This window comes from Cnephaeus nilssonii, assembly GCF_951640355.1.
Source record: "Cnephaeus nilssonii genome assembly, chromosome: 1".
Taxonomy (NCBI): domain Eukaryota; kingdom Metazoa; phylum Chordata; class Mammalia; order Chiroptera; family Vespertilionidae; genus Cnephaeus; species Cnephaeus nilssonii.
In genome coordinates, this window is record NC_137072.1 from 32,062,705 (window position 1) to 32,083,301 (window position 20,597).

Genomic DNA, 20,597 nt, shown 5'->3' on the forward strand with positions numbered 1-20,597 from the left:
TAGTTGGGGAATGTAAAACTTTACATTAGGAGACCCTGAAAGATGACCCATCAAAAGCCATTCTTTTTAGATGCATGAGGGAATGGAAACCCAGAAATGAAGACTTTGAAGATCTTATCAATCTTCTTCTTCTCCTTCTTCTTCTTCTTCTTCTTCTTCTTCTTCTTCTTCTTCTTCTTCTTCTTCTTCTTCTTCTTCTTATTCTTCTTTTTTCTTCTTCCTTTTTTTTTTTCCTCACCCGAGGATATTTTTCCATTGATTTTTAGAATAAGTGGAAGGAAGAGGGAGAGACAGAGAGAGAAACATTGATGTGAGAGAGACACATTGATTGGTTGCCTCCTACACAGGTCCCAACCAGGGCTGGGGATCGAGCCTGCAACCAAGATACAAGCACTTGACTGAAATGGAACCCTGCACCCTTCAGTCCGCAGGCCAAAAGTCTATCCACTGAACCAAACCGGCTAGGGCACATTGAACTTCTTATTTAGTTGCCCTTCCTCAATTTATAAATGCTTAAGGAAAACAAATGATTGCCCCAATGGTGAAATTATATCAAAGCTAAGAGAAGTAGTTCTGGAGGTTCAGCCAGGCCTTCTTCTGAGTCTGTTACATAACATGGGAAAAATCACCCAACTTTGCCTTGCCTCAGCTTCCCCACCTGAGAAGAGGGTTCCTCCACTGCTCTGCATTGACAGTAAAAGAGCTTGCTATTCATGCATATGGCCAACAGAAAATACTACATTTTTCAAGTAAATTAAAAGGTCCTAACTATCAGATGAGTGTGGAGTTTCGAGCTCACATATATTACAGTCTCTGGCTGAAAGAGAACATTTAATAGTAAATACCTTTAGCAATAAAAACAGGGGTACAACCGAAGAGAAGGAGAAAGAAAAGTGTGATTAAAAGAAAAGTAAAAACTTTAAAATAATAAAGCTCAACCTTGATACTTAAAAAATATATATTTTTTTCTAAGTAGGTGAGTAAGGGATGGTAGTCCACTGGAATTTTTGTCACTGTTCTTAGAAAAGCAGTAGTAACTGGGAATGTCTAGCAGTAGCCTCCTCTCCAGCTGAGGCCTGCACCTGGAACACAGATCACTGCTCCAAGTGCTAACTCAGCAGGCCGGCCTCTTGGCTCAAGGGGCAACTACCCAGCTGGGACTGAGATTATATAACAGGAAGGTCCCCATAGAGCATGGACGGGCACTGGCTGGCCCTGGCTCATGCTCCTCCTCTTCCCCTGAGCTCTGAAATGTGGAAGCAATCTGTCAGTCTAGGCAGGTGTCCTCACACCGCTGACATGGAAATAGGCAGCTAGTCTGGGAAGATGGGAGTAAGAAGTAACACAGCGGGCAGGCCATGGTCTGGTGGGTTCACGAAGAGGAGAGAGACTGAGACTCTGAGAGAGGCCTGAAGAATCCCCCAGCACTAACTTAATCTCCTGGTCCGACAGGAACATGTGGAGATCGTTTTGCTGCTCATGGTTCCCATGGGAGGGCAAGTCTGATAAACAATTTTTGTAACTCTGATTTCCCTCCAAGTGCTAAGTATGCTTCCATATTTCATGAAAGCCTGCTCTGGAGTCCGTCCTGACTGGGAGAAACCACCTGTGAAGCAAAGGCCTTTATTTCATTCAGTCTCATATCTAAATATTCTATTTCTCTGACCCAAGCCTCTCTTTCTCCATTGTTTGGCACAAGTGCCCCCTGCGTCCATATGCATCCTGACTGTGCCCCTCCCTCAGTGAGGGTCAGGCTTCCTGAACGTTGGTGGTCCAGAGAAGAGCAAACTGAGCAAAAAGTGAGAACTGGTGATGAAGGCAGGAAACAAGGCTCTAATGTCACTAGCAGGCAGTGTCCCCTTGATAATATGAATGGGCTGCAAAGAGGGTGTCTACAATCAGAAGGCTGACGGTCACTGATTCTTGAAGCCACCTCTGATTTTAACCTTTCCCTTATGGGATCACATGTGTCCTTGTTCGGGACACATCTGATCCCATAAGAGCTCCTTACTCATGTTGATTTCCTGGCTTTGCCTATTTGAGGTGTGGAAGGCGTCTTAGACTTTGCAAACATGTGCCCACTTCCTGCAGAGAACGCACAGGTTGATTCCTGTATGTCAGCTGCCAGACACTCCCTGTGCTGTGTCTCTCCCAGTCCAGCACTGGGAGAGCCTACTTTATTGCCTCCTGGAGGATCGGGAGCAAAGAAGGCTGCAATTATGATGAAGGCTAAAGAGTGCCCAGCAAAAGCTTTGCCATTTAACTGGCCAACCACCAGCACCAAGACAGGCAGGTAAAACACATCCATGCGGAGTTGTCCTCTTTATTATAAGCATTTAGCTTACTGGAATAAATAGGAGAATATCCATCGGCAAAGTAAAGCATTTTACATAACCCATTAGAAAGACATGGGTAGCTGCGATACAGGCTTTCTATTTTCAAATCAATTTTTTTATAAAAATGAAAACTAATTTTCAAGGGCAAGATATTATAGCAGAAGAAAATCTTCTCCTAAGAAAAGGCTTAATTGTTTACAATGATCAAATCTCCATGCTATTTGTATGACCCGTGGCCTGGGCTCCATCGGAGGATCCCCTGAAGCAGAGGCTGGAGATCGTAGCAGTGCTAAGAGGAAGGATTCCTAAGCATTTATAAGGGGAAAAGCAGCGTGCCCAAACTTGGCTTTTTCCACAGAGAAAACAAACTTTGCAGCAACCTTACTTCATCAGAGTTACTTTATGGTAGGCTATGAGATGGACAAGCCAGTTGGTATAAGACACAGACTTCTTGCTTTTAATCATGACCTTCCCCCCTTGATGCTACCATCTTTCCCTATAGGACATAAGGAGAGCATGTCAGGAGGAGGGAGCAGAGGAAATAACATTTCATTTCAGCTCCCTGATCCTACTCTTTGCTTAAGCTGATGTCAGACCTACAAGCCACCAGGGGCAGGCCAGGGGTTGCAGCTAACTGCCAAGAGATGGGGCATAGGCCAGCAACAAGAACCACACGACGGTGTCGCCAAAGGCCATTTCCCTGTCATGCACTCTTACATTAATGCACACTAGTGTCAGAGTCCCCTGGATAGTCCCAGGCCGAAGGTAGTCTCTGAGTCAAAAGGATGGGCTGCCAGGTAATCCTTGTATTCGCCATCGAGCAGCTGGGCGGCGTTCCTGGCAAACCAGCAGTCTATCTGCTCCTCCCCGTTGTAGATTTTCCTCTGTTTCCAGACCACCGGGACCTGGTGCCCTTTCACCTTGAGGACCGTTTCAGACTTCTCATCTGCCTTTGGGAATGGAGGACTAGTAGTGTTCTTGCTGAGCCTGGCAGGCTCCTCTGTGAGTCTGGCATCCTGGTTCAGGAACTGACCTGAATGGACAAGAGAAGCATCAGGTCTTAGTAGAGTGCAGGCCACATCGTGTAGGAAAAAAATCTGACATCGATTCAGGCCTTTGGTGATCAGCAAATGCACATGTGGTACCCAGAGGAAGGGGATTCATGATGTCAGAGATTGACTCCTAGCTGGATTCTGCCAGAAGCCACTCAGGCCTTCTCCAGCGTAAGTGGAAAAACATGTGTTTGGGGGCGTATGGAGAGAAGAGACCTCCACATCTGGAAACTGCCCTCTTGCTGACACTGGAAAGCTGCCTAACCAGCGAACAGAGATAACCAGAGTCTATTACGGAGCTGGGAGGGCAAGAAGAGGGGCAGGTAAATAGGGAAGAGTTAGGCCTCCCCCTCTTTCCTCCCTGGTCGTAGCACCCTCCATACTAGGTTTGTGGACTGTACTGGGCCAAGGGTGCGGAAAGCAGTCAGTTCAATTGGTTCCTGAGACACATCATCAGAATTCCCCAGGTCAAGTGAGGACATCGCTAAGGCCAAGGATACCGGTCTGTGTCTGTCAGAGGGAGCTCACACTTGGCAGGCAGGCACCACAGAAATGTGTTCAGCTCAAGTGCCAGGAAATCCTGCTTTCTAAACCGAGCTCGGCAGTGCTGGCTCTTTACTTGTGGGCAAGGAGCCCACACGAAACTGCACGTCAAAGAAAGCCAGTCCAAACGGACAGCCTGCTGCTGCTCACGCAATGTGGGTGGCTGCTATGGAGGAATCGCCATGGCGCACGGGTGCTGGGCTGTGGACGGCCCCTTCTTTGTATCTTCTTGCTGAGAGTGAGGAACCAGAGGATCACTCCCAATTTCTTTGCTCACTTTCCCAGAAGGCCAGTGAGTGATAATTCGTTTATAAAGCCCACTCCTATTCCAGAAAGTTACGAGAAGGCAAGAAATACAACTTTTGGGATATACGTAAAGACCAGCTTCCCACTGAATGTCTCCATCAAGCTAACGCTACTGGCAGCACCAGTTCATTCAGAGCCGAGTACTCCCCTCGGACCCCGCGGGAAGAGCAGCTGCTTACCTAACAGTCCATGGCAGTTGCCAGAAAGGCCTTTGCTGCTGGAGATGTAGAAACCCAGGTGGTCGCGCTGGTAGGGGGCTGGCTTTTTGTAGAGGTGAATGAGGATGACGAAGGCAATGGTGCCCTGGATGGTGACGGTGACGTTGGCATTGGCAGACACTGACACCTCCAGCCCCCGACGCTCCACTACCATGCTCTGGTTGCAGGGGAGGACCAGTCTGTCCCCGCCATCCAGGATGACCCTGTGCGGTGTGATCTCCAGGTATGACCTCTCGGGCTTGTTGACGAGGATGGTGATGGTGCGGAAGTAAGTGCGTTGTTTCTTGTGGCCGTTGGGAGGAGCAGGGGCCCCGATTAACGCTCCGTTCACCGTCACACCTAAAGGCGGAGGGAAGAGAGCAACGGTTGGAAAAACTATCCTACTTTCATGCTAAAGGCATCTGATCAAAATTTCCTTCCTCCTCCGGCCTTATCTTTGTAGCTCTCGCACCATGAACTTTCACTCTCAAGTACAGACCACTCAGTGCCTGTGGAATGAATGAAGAAATGAGTGAATGTATGAAGTTAGGATGGAATTTCTTCCCCATGTTTGACCAGTATCTCAGGGAAGGGGAAGGATGATGTAGGTTTGGGTCAAGATATAATAAGGATTAACAGATTGTGTTCATTCTGGTATTTCTTTCATTCTGGCTGTAGGGACAGAGACATACAGTATTTCTTTCTTTTTTTTTTTAAATTTCTTTATTGATTAAGGTGTCACATATTTGTCCTCATCCCCCCATTCCCCTCCCACACCCCTCCCCATGGATGCCCCAACCCCCTGTTGAACTTAACCATTGGTTAGGCTCATATGCGTGCACACAAGACCTTTGGTTGATCTCTCCCCCCTCCCCCCACCCTCCCCTATCCTCCCTCTGAGGCCCGATAGTCCGATCGATGCCTCCTTGTTTCTGGTTCTGTTCTTGTTCATCAGTCTATGTTGTTCATCATTTCCCCTAGATGAGCGAAATCATGTGTCACTAAAGATATACTTATAGGAATTGAATGTGCGAGGAGCAATAATAGTTATGCTGACAGGCAAATGAATCAGTCTGTAGTGAGTTTCTTTCTGGACCAACAGTTCTTTTGAGACCCAATATCAATGTCCACCAGTTCCTTATAAGTACATGTCGGCACTGACCCCTCAGCTCTGGATGGTGGACAAATGGTGGTAATGCAGGTCCGACTCCCTCTGGTTTGGTCTCGGCCGGACCCAGGGGCACGGCTTCACCCGGATCCAGGGGCCCACGGCCTCACCCGGACCCGGGACCTAGCCTCACCCGGATCCAGGGGCACACGGCCTCGCCCAGACCCAGGATTCAGCTTCACCCGGACCCAGGGGCGCATGGCCTCACCCAGACCCAGGGGCGCGTGGCCTCTCCCGGGCCCGGGATCCAGCCTCACCCGGACCCAGGGGCACATGGCCTCGCCCGGACCCGGGATCTAGCTTCCCCCGGACCCAGGGGCACGTGGCCTCACCCGGACCCAGGGGCGCGTGGCCTCTCCCAGACCCAGGGTCGCGTGGCCTCACCCAGATCCAGGGGCCCACGGCCTCACCCGGACCCGGGGCCAGGCTCACCCGGATCCAGGGGCCCACGGCCTCACCCGGACCCGGGGCCAGGCTCACCCGGATCCAGGGGCCCACGGCCTCACCCGGACCCGGGGCCAGGCTCACCCGGATCCAGGGGCCCACGGCCTCACCCGGACCCGGGGCCAGGCTCACCCGGATCCAGGGGCCCACGGCCTCACCCGGACCCGGGGCCAGGCTCACCCGGATCCAGGGGCCCACGGCCTCACCCGGACCCGGGACCCAGGCTCACCCGGATCCAGGGGCCCACGGCCTCACCCGGGCCCGGGACCCAGGCTCACCCGGATCCAGGGGCCCATGGCCTCACCCGGACCCAGGACCCAGCCTCACCCGGATCCAGGGGCACACGGCCTCACCCAGACCCAGGATTCAGCTTCACCTGGACCCAGGGGCGCATGGCCTCACCCGGACCCAGGGGCGTGTGGCCTCTCCCGGGCCTGGGACCCAGCCTCACCCGGATCCAGGGGCACACGGCCTCGCCCGGACCCAGAATCTAGCTTCCCCCGGACCCAGGGGCACGTGGCCTCACCCGGTTCCAGGGGCATGTGGCCTCACCCGGACCCAGGACCCAGCCTCACCCTGACCCAGTTCCCAGCCTCACCCGGACCCAGGGGCGCGCGGCTTCACCCGGATCCGGGACCCAGCGGGGTTTCGTCTTCTTGATCCCAATTCCTGTTGATCAATTCCCTCTCAGCAATTCCTTCGGCCATTTTCTCAGAGCTCCAGGGCAGCCACCGCAGAACTCGTTGGGCAGCAGGCTCGGCAAAGCTCCGGTGTGCCCGGTGCGCGGCGGCAGGCTGGTCCGGGGTGGCTGCGTCGGCCCTTGGGTCTGCAGCAGTGGCCAGTCGCCGAGCGTGTGCACCTGGCCGCTTCCGGGGCGTTGAGATTCTTGAAGGACTCAGAGGTCAGCAAGCGCGTAGTCTCCCACCCCATGTCTCCCAGGGGCTCGTCTGTCCGTGCTCGGCAGCGAGTGGAGCCTTCCCCTCAGCCGGAGACCGCTGGGGGAACTGCGCCGAGCACGTTCCAGGCCGCCATTGTGTCGCCTGAGCCGTAGTTTTTAAAGTGTGGTCTTTGGGTCACCGGCATCAGCTTCATCCCGCGTACCCCTCTTTTATTCTAGTTGTAGAGCATCTGCTCAGTCAGCCCTCCGGTGGTTCTGGATGGTGTCTGCTCTGCTCTCCTGTCGTAGTCTCAAAATTGTTGTGGTAGGCAGCAATCAGGCTTCTGCCCTATGCCTCCATCTTGGTCCTTGTTTGTATAGTTAAGTCTTGATTGTTGTTGGTGTCACTGGGAGGAATTGTCCTCCAGGCCACTTGGCTGTGCGGACCCTCTGTGTCTATAAAGGAAGAGTTGCTGTGCGGGAGACACGTTTATGTGCCGGGTCTTGGTGCAGCAAAGCTTTGGCGCTCCCTGTGTCTGCCTCTTGAATGTGTCCTTTATGCGAGTGGTTGAAATCTGGTGTCATCTCACACTGACCACTAGATGCCCTCGTTTCTGGGTCTCCAATGGAGTGTAGGTCAGCTACTGCCTGTGGCCCCTCAGCAGGAATTACAGCATCCCTTATATTCGTGACCTGTTTCGGTGTCTTCCCCTTTTGGCTGCCTCCCTATCGCTCAGCTTCCCCAATCTCCCTAGGTGGTCACTCTTGATACCCCCCTTTGTGGGCTGAGTGCAAAGTCTTGGTGTTGTTAAGCCTTGAATGCTGTTGGTACACTGGGAGGATGTGACCTCCAGTCCAATTGGCTGTGAGGATCAGCTGTGTCTATGCCGGGAGACAGCCCCATTCAACTAGACTTGCAAAATTGTAAAAGCCTCTGTGTTCAGCTTGGATGGGGCGGAGTTACAGGGCGGAGCCTACCGCCTTGGCTTCCCGTCAGCCCCGCCCTATGAGGTTCCTGTGTCCCTCTGTACTCCCAGCAAACACCTCTGAGAGAAAAGCGCCCTGGAGTTTCGCGCGCTGCCAAACAGTCTAGTCTCTCCCCCAATGAATCTGGATTCCCAGATTCTCGCCCGGAGCTGGGTTTCCGTGTAGTCGGAACTGGGGCTCACCGCTGTCTGGCGCTTTTGTCTCCTTCCCTCCAGGGCGACTCAGCGGCACAGTCAACAGCCCATCCTCCGCGCACAATCCTGTGCGCGCCTCCGGTGCTCTGCTCTTCGCCGCCTCTCTGCACCTCTGCCCCACAGCCCAGCTTTCCCCAGCATGAGCCTGGCTTCCCCAGATCTCTCCCAGAACTGGGGATCAGTGCAGTTGGAACTGGGGTTCAGCATGGTCAGGAGCTTTTGTCTCCCTCCCGCTAGGGCAATCCAGCGGCACAGGCAACAGTCCCTCCTCTGCGCACATTCCCGTGCGCGGCTCTGGCGCAACTCCTCTGCCTCCGCCCCACAGCCCAGACTCCCCCAGCCTGAGCCCGGCTTCCCAGGGTTTCGCCCGGAACTGGGGTTCAGTGCAGTCGGAGCTGGGGTTCAGCACAATCTGGCGCTTTTATCTCCTTCCCGCCAGAGAACGCCAGCCCGGCCGTCAGCCGCCCCTTCCTCTCCGGCTCCGTCTTCCCCGCACGCGCGTGGGCTCGTGTCTCCACCCGTGTCTCCATACCTCAAGCTTTTATGGCTTCTCTGATTTTCCTTGTGGTTTTCTCTTTCCCTCTAGTTGTGGGCATTTCAGTCAGCCAGCTTTCCTGTGGTTCTGGATGATGTCCGTTTTGACTTTTAGTTGTGTTTTTGAAATTGTTGTGCCAGGCTGTAGGTTAGGTGTTTAACCTATGCCGCCATCTTCCATACAGTATTTCTTATTCTACCAGTTGACACTGATCCTGATTTGGAGACGCTGTGATGCCATGAGCAGTGTGGTATAATGCAAAGGTTAGAGTTATGCTTAGTCCACAACTCAAGTTCTTCCACCTTCTAGGTGTGCACCTCTGGACAAGTCACTTTAAAACACTGAGCCTCAATGTCCTCATGTCGAAAAGGGGGCATGAAATCTAACAAGACTGAGTTGAGATTCACAGGAGGTAGCATATGTGCAAGCTGCCAATGGCCAGCAAATAGAACTTTTTATTTTTTTTCACTTCACCATCATGAACACACAGCAACTTTACTAGACCTGAGTGAGGCGTGTGAGCCAGACCCCTAGCAATAGGTGCTGTCCAGACAGATGGCAATTCTACATCAGATGTTTGGGGCTGAATTAAATCATGTACATTAAGTGTATTTTGCTCTCAGCAAAGAGGTAATTTGCATTAATAAAATATTGCTATATAATTAACTCTCATTTTCTCTGCTTTGGGGATAATCTTCCCCTACATCTTGACTAGCAACTTCTTGGACATCCCAGGAGAAAACTGCTTTCTCTGGGCCAAGGAGTAGGGGGAAGGAAAAAGCTCAACATGAGCGGAGATCAAGTATTTCCGCCTTAAGGCTCCAATCATCTTCCCCGGAGCTTCCCATCCTGGACACACATTGAACACAGGAATGAGAGAATGGCTCAGGGATAGGAGAGGGAGGCACGGCCAGGGAGGGCACAGTTAGGCCCTATCTCACTCCTGAGCCTTTTGGAGTTACAAAAAAAGCTGAGATTTTGTTCTAAGGCTAGGAAGGCCTGTAAGAGAGCAAGGTAGGTGAGGAGCCTAAAATCAAACATTACATAACTCCCTCATCTGTGTCAGCCTGCTGCGGGGCCCTCTGTCACCGAGCCTTCCAAGAAACTCATTTTCTTAGAACTGAGAAATGCCAGAATGTCGACTGCAAAGCTTGTCTTCCAAAGTTGGGCTGCGTGGCTGTCCACATTGCCATCCTGAGGTACTGTTACCTGCATGTAACGAAAGAAGCTTTTTGTTGTTATTGTTAATTATAATCCTCACTGGAGGGCATGCTTATTGATTTTAGAGAGAGGGGAAGAGAGGGAGGGAGGGAGAGAGGAAAAGAAAAACATCGATGTGAGAGAGAAACATTGACTGTTGTTGCCTCCTGTACATGCCCTGACTAGGAATCGAATCTGAAATCCTAGTATGTGCCCTGACTGAGAATGGAACCCGAAACCTTTTGGTGCACAGAACGACACTCCAACCAACTGAGCCACATGGTTCAGGTCCGAGAGAAGCTTTTTATATACCAATCTCTTTTACATGGTCCCTCTACGGAACCAAGGGGATCAGAGCCATTCTTACACCTATGTTCTCTGTACACAAAACCGAGTAATTAACATGGGGCTTAACATCTTAGTCATGGAGGAGCTGAGGTAAATGAATTTAGAACATCGCACCAGCACAGTTTTTGAATGGAAAGACATAATAACAATAATGTATCATGACTTCGTATAGCACTTGTATGTTTTCAAAACAACTTCTGTTCCATTATTTAATTAAATCTCTACAATAGACTGGTGAGACCAGTACATGAGTATCACTGTTTTACAGAAGAGGCAACAAGAACTCTCTAGCTGAGTAGTCAAGGCCACAAAATTAGTTAAGTCAGAGAGCAGGATTTCCAATGCATGTCTTCCTGCTTTCAAGCCCAGCACACCGTCTAATTCCTTTAATCACCAACAATCCTCATTGAGCATCTGTGAGGAGCCCCTTATATATACATCCACCTTCAGAACAGAGGAGACATGATGTTTACCTGGCTCTTGCCCAGAGGCCGCAACAGAGGGCAGAACTTACCAGAGCCTGTGTGATCAGAGACCAGCCTTAGGATGTCCCCGGGCTGCCCGTCAATGTTGAAGCAGACAGTGAGCTTGCTTAAGGGGAAATCTACAACAAAATGGGGGTCTCCATCCGCTGCAGAGCAGGAAAACACAGGAGAAAACAGAAAGAAAAGACACTTACTGAGTGCCTTCCATGTGTAATACTCTTTTATATTTTCCCAGGTATTGCTTATTTGATCCTGTCAATGATCCTGAATTTCCAAATGAGAAAGATGTCTGGGAGGTGAAGTCACTCACCAAAGTTATGTAGTTAGTGCACGGTAAAGTAAGGATTTGAATTCAGGTCCCCTAAATTCAAATATAATGCTCCCTTTCACCACACCTTGGCCAAACACAGACAACTAAGCTTTGAGAGGTAAGTGGGAAACAGAAATGAAAGAGGGTTATTACAATACTAGAGGCCCAGTGTACGAATTCATGCTCCAGTGGGGTCCCTTGGCCTGGCCTGTGGGATTGAGCAGGAACTGGCTCTCCGACATCCCCCAAGGGGTCCTGGATTGTGAGAGGGCGCAGGCCAGGCTGAGGGACCCCATCAGTGCACGATCGGGGTCAGGGAGGGACGCAGAATGTTGGCCAGGTTGAAGGACCCCACCAGTGCATGATCAGAGCCAGGGAGGGACCATGGGAGGGCTCCAGGGCATGTCCGGCCCATCTCACTCAGTCCTGATCAGCCAGACCCCAGCAGCAAGCTAACCTACTGGTCAGAGCATCTGCCCCTTGGTGGTCAATATACATCATAGTGACTGGTCAACCGGTCGACTGTCTTCCCCCTGGTGGTCAGTGTACATCATAGCAAGCGGTTGAATGGCCTTAGCATGTCATTAGCATATTATGCTTTGATTGGTTGAACAAATGACCAGACACTTAGCATAGTAGGCTTTTATTATATAGGATACCCCCTCTATTATGGAGCCTGCTTTCTTCAATTTCCAGTGTGACACCAATCATTTCCTTTCTCCTTTGACCACCAAGTGGAGAGTGCCATGGCACTAGGGACATTCATAGTGCCAGATGCACACAAGCCTTGCCCAACAGTAGTAACAACCAAGCCTAGCAGAGGGCTGGTGACAAGTGAAGGACACAGAGTCAGCAGGAACATAGCTAAGTGACAGTTCTCTGAGGGTTTCTTGGGCTCACACCACATCATTTCTCCTCAACGCATCCAAATCTCTTTACAAGGAAAGATGTTGCTTGTCCCAAAAACTAAAGGAGAAAGTCATTACTCCACGTGCATCCAAGAGAAAGATTTTCTTGCATCCATCAAGCACGTATATGTTCAAAGGAATTGCATTCTCTCCACTGGAGACTGGGTTTCCTATTCACATAGCTCATCCCGAGGATGTCCCTGGTTTTAGGAACATGCACATCCAGTACATCAGCAGCAAGACTTACAAAGAGATGCGCACATTTTAAGAATCCAACCTAGCCTTTGTGTTGTTATCTCATCTGGATTTTTATTATAATTCCAGAGAATTGGCCAAAGGAAATTTTATGGTATTTTTATCTATTCTTCCCTCTAAACCAGGGATTAAAAATAATAAAATAATTTTTGTAAAGCCTGCATGCCACAGATATTTGTAATACCAGAAGCTGAAGCACGCATGCTTCAGATCTCTAAAACAAATGTCTTTTAAACTCCACAATGATGAGACTGTGAGTCTGCTACCCATCCTTCCATCGGGACTGTTGCCAGGCTCCTGGGACTGTTATCCACGGTGCTTATGTAACAGTTTAATGATGATCTTGGTTCTCAGAACTGCCTCACGTTGCTGGCTTGGTCTAAGAATATGGGTCCCGGTGTCACATTTCTATGAGCTAGTATTTTAACTGGCTTCAGGGCATTCCTGGTTGTCCACTTTCTAAACATATAAACTTGCAAATCACGTACATTGTTTTCCTTACCTGATGTTCTGGAAACTTTAATTCTTGGATTATATGGTTTCTTGAGAGTAGATCCTATAAAAGAAAGGAAAATAGCAACCACTGTTATTCATTAAAGAGGATGAAGTGAGGGGTACAGAGAGGAGAGTATTAGATGAGTAAAATATAGCTTTCAAATACATTCGTAGCAATTTAAAAACATCACCTGTTGTTGTTTTTTTGTTTTCCCACCTATTTGTGTGTTTTTTAATGGGTTATACTATACATGCTGAGTCGTATCTTGCTTTTTTTCAGGTTGGACCAAATGCTTAAAAGGGAAACAATTCTATAATCCAGGCACAATAAACATTCAAATTCTAGTCTGGGAATATAGTTCCTGGATCACCATTTAAGACAAGGAATGCAGGAATACTGATCACCATTTAAGACACCATTGTGTGATACTGATCACCATTTAAGACACCATTTAAGACACAGGAATACTGATCACCATTTAAGACACCATTGTGTGATCACCATTTAAGACACCATTGTGTGACCCTTTGTGTATTCAGAGCTCTTAAACATATAGTATCTTGTTTGACACCCTCAGCAACTTTGAGGGATGATTTAAAGAAGGAGCTTGGCCTCACAACACACAAATGAAGGTGCAACAAGTGGAGGCTTAATCACTTTATGCTTTTATAAATTAGATAATTGTCTTTTTGTCTGTGATTTCTGTGCATATACTGAGGGGAATATTCCATCTTAATTCAGGTGTAGTTATAGGAGGAGGGGAAAAGTACATTTGTTTAATGGTCCAGAATTTCAGATTTGCAGGATGAAAAAGTTCTGTCAATCAGTTTCACAACATCAATATACTGAACGCTACTGAACTAAACACTTACAAATTGTTAAGAAGGTAAATTTTATGTAATGTGTTTTTGTGCCATACTTAAAAAAAGCACACAGAAAAATGCAAAAATGTAAAAGGAAATTAGAATCCAGTGTCTATTGTTATGTGTGTAAACACAATCCATAAAGCAGCAGGCAAAAATAAATAATCAATTAAAGAATAACCTAAAAGTAAATTAATTTCTACAAATAAAATAACATTAATATCTTATTTCAAATTGTTTGTATTAACAAAATTATGCCCCTCTTAACTAACGTTTGCCCCTCCCAGAAATTAAAGATAAAAGTATCTCAATGCTATCTTTCCCACACTGGTCCCTGGCCAGCAGGACCCGGGCAGAATCAGGCAGACCACAGGGAAGCAATTTCTCAATTTGGATGGCTGCTGTGAGAAGCCTTGGTGAGTGGCAGCTGCCACAGACACTCAAAAAAGAAAAAAGAAATAAATAAAAACTCATCAGAGCTTTAAGAAAACAAAGATTGTCTTGAGTACTAAGTTACGCTTCAGGAAAATTCAATTCCAAACAATTTTTTTGAGCTATCAGTTGGTTATTTCTTCATATGGCTATTTCATAGCATCACACAATTTGCTTTTCATCAGAACTAAAATTGCACTAGTTTTGCCAAAACAAGCTCCACCCTTTCTAAAAAAGCAACACATCACTTTTAACCTCTACATCAGGGTCTGAACTTTTCAATAAATGTCTAGTTCTACATTTCTCAAGGGGAGGAATTCTAAACATTTGTTGAACTCTCATATGTGCCAAAGACTTTACACATTCAATCCTTGCAATGGCCCTTCAGGGAAATTATTATCTACATTTAACAGGCGAGGGAATAGAAGCTCAGAGAGGTTCAGAAACTTGCTGAACCTCACAGCTGATCAGGAGGGCTGGTGAGCTGAAAGTCAGCTCTTTCTGGATTCTAAACTTATGCTCTCTTCACCACACCTAGTGCTTCTCAGAGTTTTGGTGGGGGGGGGGGTGTATATTTTTCTTGATTTTAGAGAGGAAGAGAGAGACATAGAAACATCAATGATGAGAATCATTGATTGGCTGCCTCCTGCACACCCCCTCCTGGGGATTGAGCCCAAAACCCAGGCATGTTCCCTGACCAGGGACCCGAACTAGTGACCTCCTGGTTCATAGGTCAATGCCCAAAAACTGAGTCACACCAGCTGGGCTCTTCTAGGAGTTTAGAGTGTGAGGAATAAATGAGACAGCATTTGCAGGTTCAGAGGTAATATCAGTTCCCCCTCCTGAGGAGATGTGAACTTGACAGAAATTTAATGAAAATGTTACACATACAAAAAAAAAAAAAAGTCGTTTTCCACAAACAGATACTACTGAGAATGGAATCCTCAGTGTTGGTTGAACTAATTTTCTTTTCCACTTCCTATTCTCCTTGCTACTATTTCCCCCATCAAAATGTCGCTGAGACTTTAGACAGTTACTATGTAGAGTCTGAGTGTCACGTATATAAAGGGTGAATTCTCTCAGGAATCAGGAAACCAGTTCTCACCTATGTTCTCAGGAAAGTAAATCCAGCATACACATAAAATGATATAACTCTGAAGTACTTAAATATGTGGAAAGGCACTTAAGGAGTGAACATGTGTCTATTTGTTTGTTCATCTTGGTGCCTCCAATAATGACTGGAAAATGTTAGGCACTCAATATTGATGATTGATGGATGGATGAATTCCACCAGGCAACCTTTCTGAGACAACTGCCACCCTCTCTAATGTCTCTACAGAGATCCACAGTTTATAACAGAACAAACACAATGATTGAACACACGCCCTGAAAACTCGGAACTGCATGTGGAGTTATTGCTTATAAAAATTATAATGCCACAGAATAAGACAGACTCCTGCTGAGGTGGCCTTGCCTGAGAAGGAGGCAGAAAGGACATGGTAGGCTCCTACATTTGGCCTTCCCTGGAGTTGGTTACCTGGCTGCAGACTCTGCGTCACTGTCTCAGGCCCTGTGGCAGCAGACATGCCGTGGCTGTCCTCCAGCTTCCTGGTCTGCAGTGTGGATTTCTTCAACTTCATGGAGGTGAACGGGGTGAGGAAGCGAGAGTTCACGGCCAGAGCCTGGGCCTTCTGCCTCAGTCGCTCCTTCTCCTGCTCGTCGTCATTCTGCAGCCAGGAATTCAGCAGCTCCTTTACGGTCAGGTAGCTCCAGAGACGCTCAAGGTGGTTGGGGTCCTTCTCGCCATCACCCTTGGGCCTGGCGCTTCCTATGACATCATTCCCCACCTTCTGGGGCCCCACAGGCACATCTGTCTTCAGTATGACAAATTTCTTACTGTTGCTGGCCCTGACTTCCACGTGCAGTCGATCTATCTTCTTGTCCATCAGCTTCCCAGCAATGATGATCTCTGAGCCATTGAAGTAGTTGGGGAAGAGGGTTCTGGTAGCCTGTTCCACGATGCTGGGTGGGTAATTGATGTGAATGTCAGAGAGCAGAGGGGTCCTGATCTCATCATAGAACCTGGAGTAAAGGAAGAGAGTAAGAGAGAGAGAGAGAGAGAGAGAGAGAGAGAGAGAGAGAGAGTCAGAATCCAGCCCTGACTGCAGGCAGCACAGGTCCTCAAGGAAATTGTGGGCTGTTGGAAGGGTGAACTTAATCTTAGAAGCAATCAAATCCAACTTCTACCAGCAGAACAATGCTCATAGAAGGTTATGCAGCAGTAGCTTGAACACCACTGGTGATCAAGAACTATGCCTCATTACGCTTCCACCTCTCTTTCAACTGCTCAGAGGAGGAGGAGGAACCTCCTTGTAGTAGATCACAGTCTTCTCCCTGAAATTTCCACCCACTGGTCTCACTTTTGCCTTTGGAGCAGCATAGCATGAATTAGCATAATCTATCTTCAACATAACAGCCATTTAGGGGTGTGGCAAACACTGCTCCTAGGCGTCATCTCTATGCAGTCTAATCAATTCCCAGTTTCATGAGCTCTTCTTCAGATGACATGATTTCAAGGTTCCATAACCACTCTCGGTAACTTTCCTTTGTACACACCTAAGTTTCTCAAAGGGCCTCTTAAAACATTTTTCTTAGAACCAAACACATGTTGCAGATATGCTTTAATAAGCACATTATACTTGAGAAATCTGACCTTGACCTTGCCACTATGCTTTTGTGTAAAGCAGCATTTGCTTACATTAGCTTTTCTTCTAGTTACATCACAAGCTTGCTACTTTTTGCATAAAGAGACAATTAAAATCCCTTTCCAAAAATCTAAAAAGTATAGGCTGGGCAGCTATTTACTTGCTGTATGTCAGCTATTTACTTGCTGTATGTCTTGGGACACATAACTTAACCTCTCTAAACTCCAGTTTCTTCCTCTATAAAATTGGAACATTAATAGTAACTACTTTGGTAGACTACTAACTGTCTCCCCAGACCCAGTCTCCCCTTCTTCCATAATAAATTAGTTTTAATTGGATGATGCCCATCCAGCTACAAACTACATTTCTTAGCCTCTATTGTGGCCAAATATGGCCATATTCTCCCTAATGGAATATGAGTGGAAGCGATATGCTTAACTTCTGTAATTCTTGTGTAAAACAGAATGGCTTGCTCTGGCTTTCTTTTCCTTCCCCACTCTTAGTGCTGGAATACAGAAGTCATTGTGACCTCATTTCAACCTTGCAGTTAAGAACAACATCTAAGGGGTGTAGAGTGGTAAAATGGAAGGAACCTGAGTCTTTGAATGACCTCATACAGCCAAACTGAGCTGTCCAGACTGTTACAGGAGAAAGTCATCTGCATGTCAGCTTAGCCTTTACCCTAATATACCCACTCTTAGGATTTCTGCCTGTAGAAATGTCTGTCATATTATAAGTTCTCAATAAATGTTGGGTAGTCACAATGTTTTTAGTAGTATGGCAGTGCAGTCAGTTTGTTTCAATGCACTGTACTTGCTTTTGCTTATGGACACATTATTTTTAAAAAATGCATTAGATTCTCCCCTTTTTAATGTAGTTTTGAATGATTTTGAAAATGTGGGAAGCTAATCTGTGTTTTTATTTAAATCTTGACAAAAATGCTGTGTAAACAATGGTGGCTAGCTGCATCCCAAGGGACCTATCTTTATTTTCCATCTTATAGACATCTAATTAGATTTATCACTAATGAATATTCTTTGATTATGGCTGTTAAACACCTATAAAGGTACCTGAAGCTCACTTTTTCTTTTAAGTAACTACTCTTTGTGCCACAAAGTGGATTAAAGCAATAGTGTTCAGCTGGGAGTCATTATGTCATTGAATCAACAGCAAAGTTATACCCCATGTTGACAACATGATATCAAAGGGAAGACACTGAACTGAATTAGAAGACCTCACTTCTAGCTTCTTTTCCACCTCTCTCTCTCTCTCTCTCTCTCTCTCTCTGCCCTGTGCCCTCTCGCAATCCGGGACACCTTGGGGGATGTCGGAGAGCCAGTTTTGGCCCAATCCCCACAGACCAGGCCAAGGGACACCACCAGTGCACGAATCCATGCACCAGGCCTTTAGTATGCATATAAGAACTTTGGTTAATCTCTTCCCGCCCTCCCCCCTCTTCCCTTCCCTCTGAGATTCATCAGTCTGTTCCATGTTTCCATGCCTGTGGTTTCTGCTCCTGCATTGAGTGTCTGCCCCCTGGTGGTCAGTGAGTGTCATAGCTACTGGCTGGTTGGCCAGTCGGCCAGTCACTTAGTCTTTTATATATATAGATATGATCGGGGACTAGTGTCAAATGGTCATTTTGCTTCCAAATAAAAATATGATAATTTTAATTACTACTCAACATGGAGATAACTACTTCTCCTAGCTACTGAAGAGGGTGGAATTAGAATAAATATAGCAGGAAGTGCTTTGAAATGTCAAGAAGACAATTGTAATCAGAATAGCTAGTTAAATACCTAACACGTGATAGCCATTCTGCCAATATTTTACACAGGTTTTCTCATTAAATTCTGTCAACTGACCATAATCCTCACTCTATAATGAGGGAACTTAAAATCTTGCCTAAAGTCATAAAACATAACCAGAATTTGCAGCCAGACCTGCCTAATGGATTTCAAACCCCATTATGACATCTCCAGTGTAATGAGTTATGGTCATTTCCAGTAGACTCAAGGCTAAGGCGCAGCAAACCATTCTCATTTCCGAGTCTCTCATAAAACCCAACCCTTAATCCCCTTCTGAGAGCCTCTCATAATTTTCCCAAGAAGACAGACAAACGGACCCAATGAGCTGTGAGCCTGCATCCTCCTCCTCATGAACGCGCCGTGTGAGGCCACAGTTCTCCAGCGACAGTTTCTCCAGCAGCTTGAAGTCCACGTCATTCCCGATGCCAATGGTGAAAATGCAGATTTGGCCTCGGGCGGCCTCCTTAGTGTTGTTGAGAATCTTGAGGGTGTGGGTCTCCCCAACAGTGGGTTTCCCATCCGTCAGGAAGATGATGAGGGACACGGTGCGGTCTCCAATGTCATTGTGAGCCACGTAGTTGTTGAGCAGCCTGATGCCCCTCTGCAGGGCCCCATTGATGTCTGTGCCTGTGGGACCAAAACAGGACAGCTCAAGCTTGTGCTCGTCTCCTTAACCTGGCTGCACATTCATGGCTGTGGGTTACTCACAACTGTTCAAGAATCAGCAGGAGTGACGTGTGGAGAGGGGAGGAAGAAGCCCCCAGGCATATGGGGTGATTCTAGGTTACACGGCCTGTCTAGAAACTTGGCAACTGTTTGCTAAGTACTTTAAACATTTTAACTCATTTTATCCTAATAACAACTGCATTTATTATCCCCATTTAACAAGTGAGGAAATGGAGGCCTAGAGAGATTAAATGACTTGTAGATGGTGGAGCTGGATCCAAATCCAGCAATCTGACTTCAGAAACTATGCTCCCAACCCTGATGTTTCATGTCTTTGAGAGGAGCAGATTTATTTTCTGTCCACCTGCAGAGGTTGGGGCAATGAAGTGCCAAGAAAAAATAAAGGGAACCATAAGGTTTCTAAGGTTTGGATTCCAAAAGAACGTAAGACACACCAACCGTTTGCTAAAGCTTTATCCCCACCTCCACATAACATTTTAATTGTAATGTGAATGTAACATACATATGTCAGGGGCTATGCTAGAAGCTGGGGGATATATGAAGATGAAGAGTTTCTCTCATCAAGGACTATACAGCCTTGTCAACTTCCTGCCGTAGATCAATGCTATAATATTACATTAAATCTAAACTAGTATTTCTCCCATCAATTGGTAAAAGAGTTCCTAAATATTACTGTGGTGGAGACTGGTAGGAAACCCCATTGTAAGTCAAAGTTCAGTCCAAGCAAGATAAAGTTCCAAATGAAATTCATGTGGGAAATCAGAACTTTGACTTGGAGAGGAAATGATGAATCTAAGACAGATGGAAACTCTCTATGGAAGAAGACTGAACTGGATGTGTCATGGGTTTCCAGATGACCACCAAAGCAGAATAACTGAGACAAGAAGTAATGGTGTCTCTGTGAACAGCCTTTAAGAAAGTGGGGAGGGCCCTGGCCAGTGTTGCTCAGTGGGTTGGAGTGTCATCCTGTGCATGGAAAGGTTGTGGGTCTGATTCCTGGTCAGAGCACAAACCTAGGTTAAGGGATCAGTCCTATGTGGGGTGTGAACAAGAGGCAACCGATTTATGTTTCTCTCTCACATCAATGTCTCTCGCTCTCTCTCTCTCCCTTCTCCTCTCTCTAAAATTAATAAACATATACTCAGGTGGGGCTTTAAAAAAAAGAAGAAAGAAAAGAAAAAAGGAGGGAGTGGTCAGGATCAGTTCCAACAAACACTCCAATATTGAGCACCTGTCATGTGTCCATTGTATTAATGATGAAGTTGACAGCACGAGTAAGACCCAGGCCCTGAGTTGAAGGAACTTACATCTAGCACAGCTGGGTAACGTTAGCATACTGTTCTGATAACCTAGTTTTCTTAGAATTATGTATGACCTTTCCCCTCCTCTGCACACTAACCTGGCACCAAAGCGTGCAGAGACTCGGAGCCCACCACACTTCCCATCCACGGCCTCTCGCCG

The 20,597-nt window shown here is 47.2% G+C and overlaps 1 protein-coding gene across 1 annotated transcript in view; it reads right to left on the bottom strand.

Moving 5' to 3' along the window:
• Nucleotides 1–2,302: 2,302 nt before the first annotated feature.
• ITIH5 (inter-alpha-trypsin inhibitor heavy chain 5) overlaps nt 2,303–20,597 on the bottom strand; it is a 93,552-nt gene continuing 75,257 nt past the window's right edge. The window contains exons 9-14 of the mRNA XM_079768679.1: nt 18,767–19,076; nt 15,474–16,018; nt 12,648–12,701; nt 10,702–10,818; nt 4,417–4,794; nt 2,303–3,369 (exon numbers count right to left, since the gene is read on the bottom strand). Of these exons, the coding sequence (XP_079624805.1) occupies nt 3,071–3,369; nt 4,417–4,794; nt 10,702–10,818; nt 12,648–12,701; nt 15,474–16,018; nt 18,767–19,076 (1,703 nt within the window). The 3' untranslated portion in view covers nt 2,303–3,070. The remainder of the gene's footprint in view (nt 3,370–4,416; nt 4,795–10,701; nt 10,819–12,647; nt 12,702–15,473; nt 16,019–18,766; nt 19,077–20,597) is intronic.